The 1705-nt window shown below is 41.3% G+C and overlaps 1 protein-coding gene across 1 annotated transcript in view; it reads left to right on the top strand.

Annotated features, from left to right (window-relative positions):
- Positions 1-1705, top strand: part of PTPN21 (protein tyrosine phosphatase, non-receptor type 21) — a 73803-nt gene that overhangs the window by 70995 nt on the left and 1103 nt on the right. Inside the window, exons 15-17 of the mRNA XM_008571984.1 lie at positions 58-186; positions 370-604; positions 1032-1192. Coding sequence (XP_008570206.1) covers positions 58-186; positions 370-604; positions 1032-1192 — 525 coding nt within the window. The remainder of the gene's footprint in view (positions 1-57; positions 187-369; positions 605-1031; positions 1193-1705) is intronic.

Below are 1705 nucleotides of genomic sequence, written 5' to 3'. Positions count from 1 at the left end.
ATACATACATACATTGTACACACAAACTAATTTTTTTTTAACCTTTACTAATTTCAGGTCTCTGTCAGTGGAATTGAATGGGATTATATTGCCACACAGGGACCATTACAAAATACCTGTCAGGATTTTTGGCAGATGGTATGGGAACAGGGAATTGCAATTATAGCAATGGTGACAGCAGAAGAGGTAAGTACTCATTTCCCTTAATTGATTTTCTCAGCCTCCGAGGAATGGTTAATTATGTAGAATCTTGACCTTTAGAGAAAAAGGCAGAGTAAGATTGCAGTTCTGAATTTCACACGTGCGGTCTCTATGAAAGGACATTTGTAGCTGGGTCTTGTGTTGTTTAACTGTATTTGCCTTTAACAGGAGGGTGGAAGGGAGAAGAGCTTCAGGTATTGGCCACGACTTGGTTCCAGGCACAACACTGTCACCTATGGAAGGTTTAAGATCACAACCCGGTTTCGCACAGACTCTGGGTGCTTTGCCACCACAGGCTTGAAGATGAAGCACCTGCTCACGGGGCAGGAAAGGACTGTGTGGCATCTCCAGTACACAGACTGGCCTGAGCATGGCTGTCCAGAAGACCTCAAAGGATTTTTGTGTAAGTGTCTTTGTTCCCAGGGCAGCCTCCTCTGGAGCTGTTATTCAGAGAGAAAGCCTTACGTTTCTGAAATATTTCCTTTACATTGTCTTATATGAGCTTTGTACTTGCTTTAAAATAAAGAATATAAGTGTTTTGGGGAAGCTTAACAGAAGAAGTTTTTAAAGTATAATTTGGTAGCAAGCAGAATGCATAACTGGCTCTCAGAAAGCATCTCCTTCACTTCATTTGTAGGTGGTAAAGTGGAAGCTCAGGTTAGAGCTGTCACTAACAACACACTGTCAGTTAGTGGTTGGGATTAGTTAGGTGGCACACAGTGCTATTTATCTGCAGTCCCCTCAGTCAGTGGAGATAAGATGAAAATGGAGTTGCTGATTTGATATGCCTTAATCCCTGAGTATTTTTCTATTTCATTGATTTTTCACAGCATACCTTGAAGAGATCCAGTCTGTTCGACGCCATACAAATAGTACAAGTGAACCCAAAAGCCCCAACCCTCCATTGTTGGTCCATTGCAGTGCTGGAGTAGGAAGGACTGGCGTTGTTATTTTGTCAGAGATCATGATTGCCTGTCTGGAACACAATGAGGTGATAACCTTTATGCTAAACATGACCTTTTTTGTGTGTTGGGGTCAGAGTAATGGGCTAGGAATAAGAATGGGGAACAGAGGGACATAGTGACCTAACAGCTTTTTTGGAACACATTTCCTTAGACTGTGGTAGCCTCAAGATATTAACTGTTCCCTGCAAAAAGCTGTGTCTCCTTGGAGATTCTCAGTACCTCTTAGCATATTAAAGACTATGAGAAGTCATACAATAAATAAAGCTGTTTAATTTTGTTTTATACAGTGTTTTTCAAATTTGATCTCAAAACCCTTTTTCCTGCTCAAAAAGGACAAAAAAAACCCCCCAAAAAATCCCTTTTTCCTGGAACACCTATGAACCTTTCCCACAGAGCCCTGTGTGGGAAATGTTGAGCTAGATACTGATAGTGCTTAGCACATTGTTTTTGTTGAGTCTTGGTATTGCATGAGATACAGTAATTTATGTCCAACCAGACCAAGTCAGTGAGCTACACTGAGGGAATGTTGAAGAGGCGGA

Source organism: Galeopterus variegatus, unplaced genomic scaffold, assembly GCF_000696425.1.
Source record: "Galeopterus variegatus unplaced genomic scaffold, G_variegatus-3.0.2 Scaffold742, whole genome shotgun sequence".
In the NCBI taxonomy this organism is placed as follows: domain Eukaryota; kingdom Metazoa; phylum Chordata; class Mammalia; order Dermoptera; family Cynocephalidae; genus Galeopterus; species Galeopterus variegatus.
The sequence above is the reverse complement of the archived record's forward strand: the minus strand, read 5'-3'. Positions and strand labels throughout refer to the sequence as shown.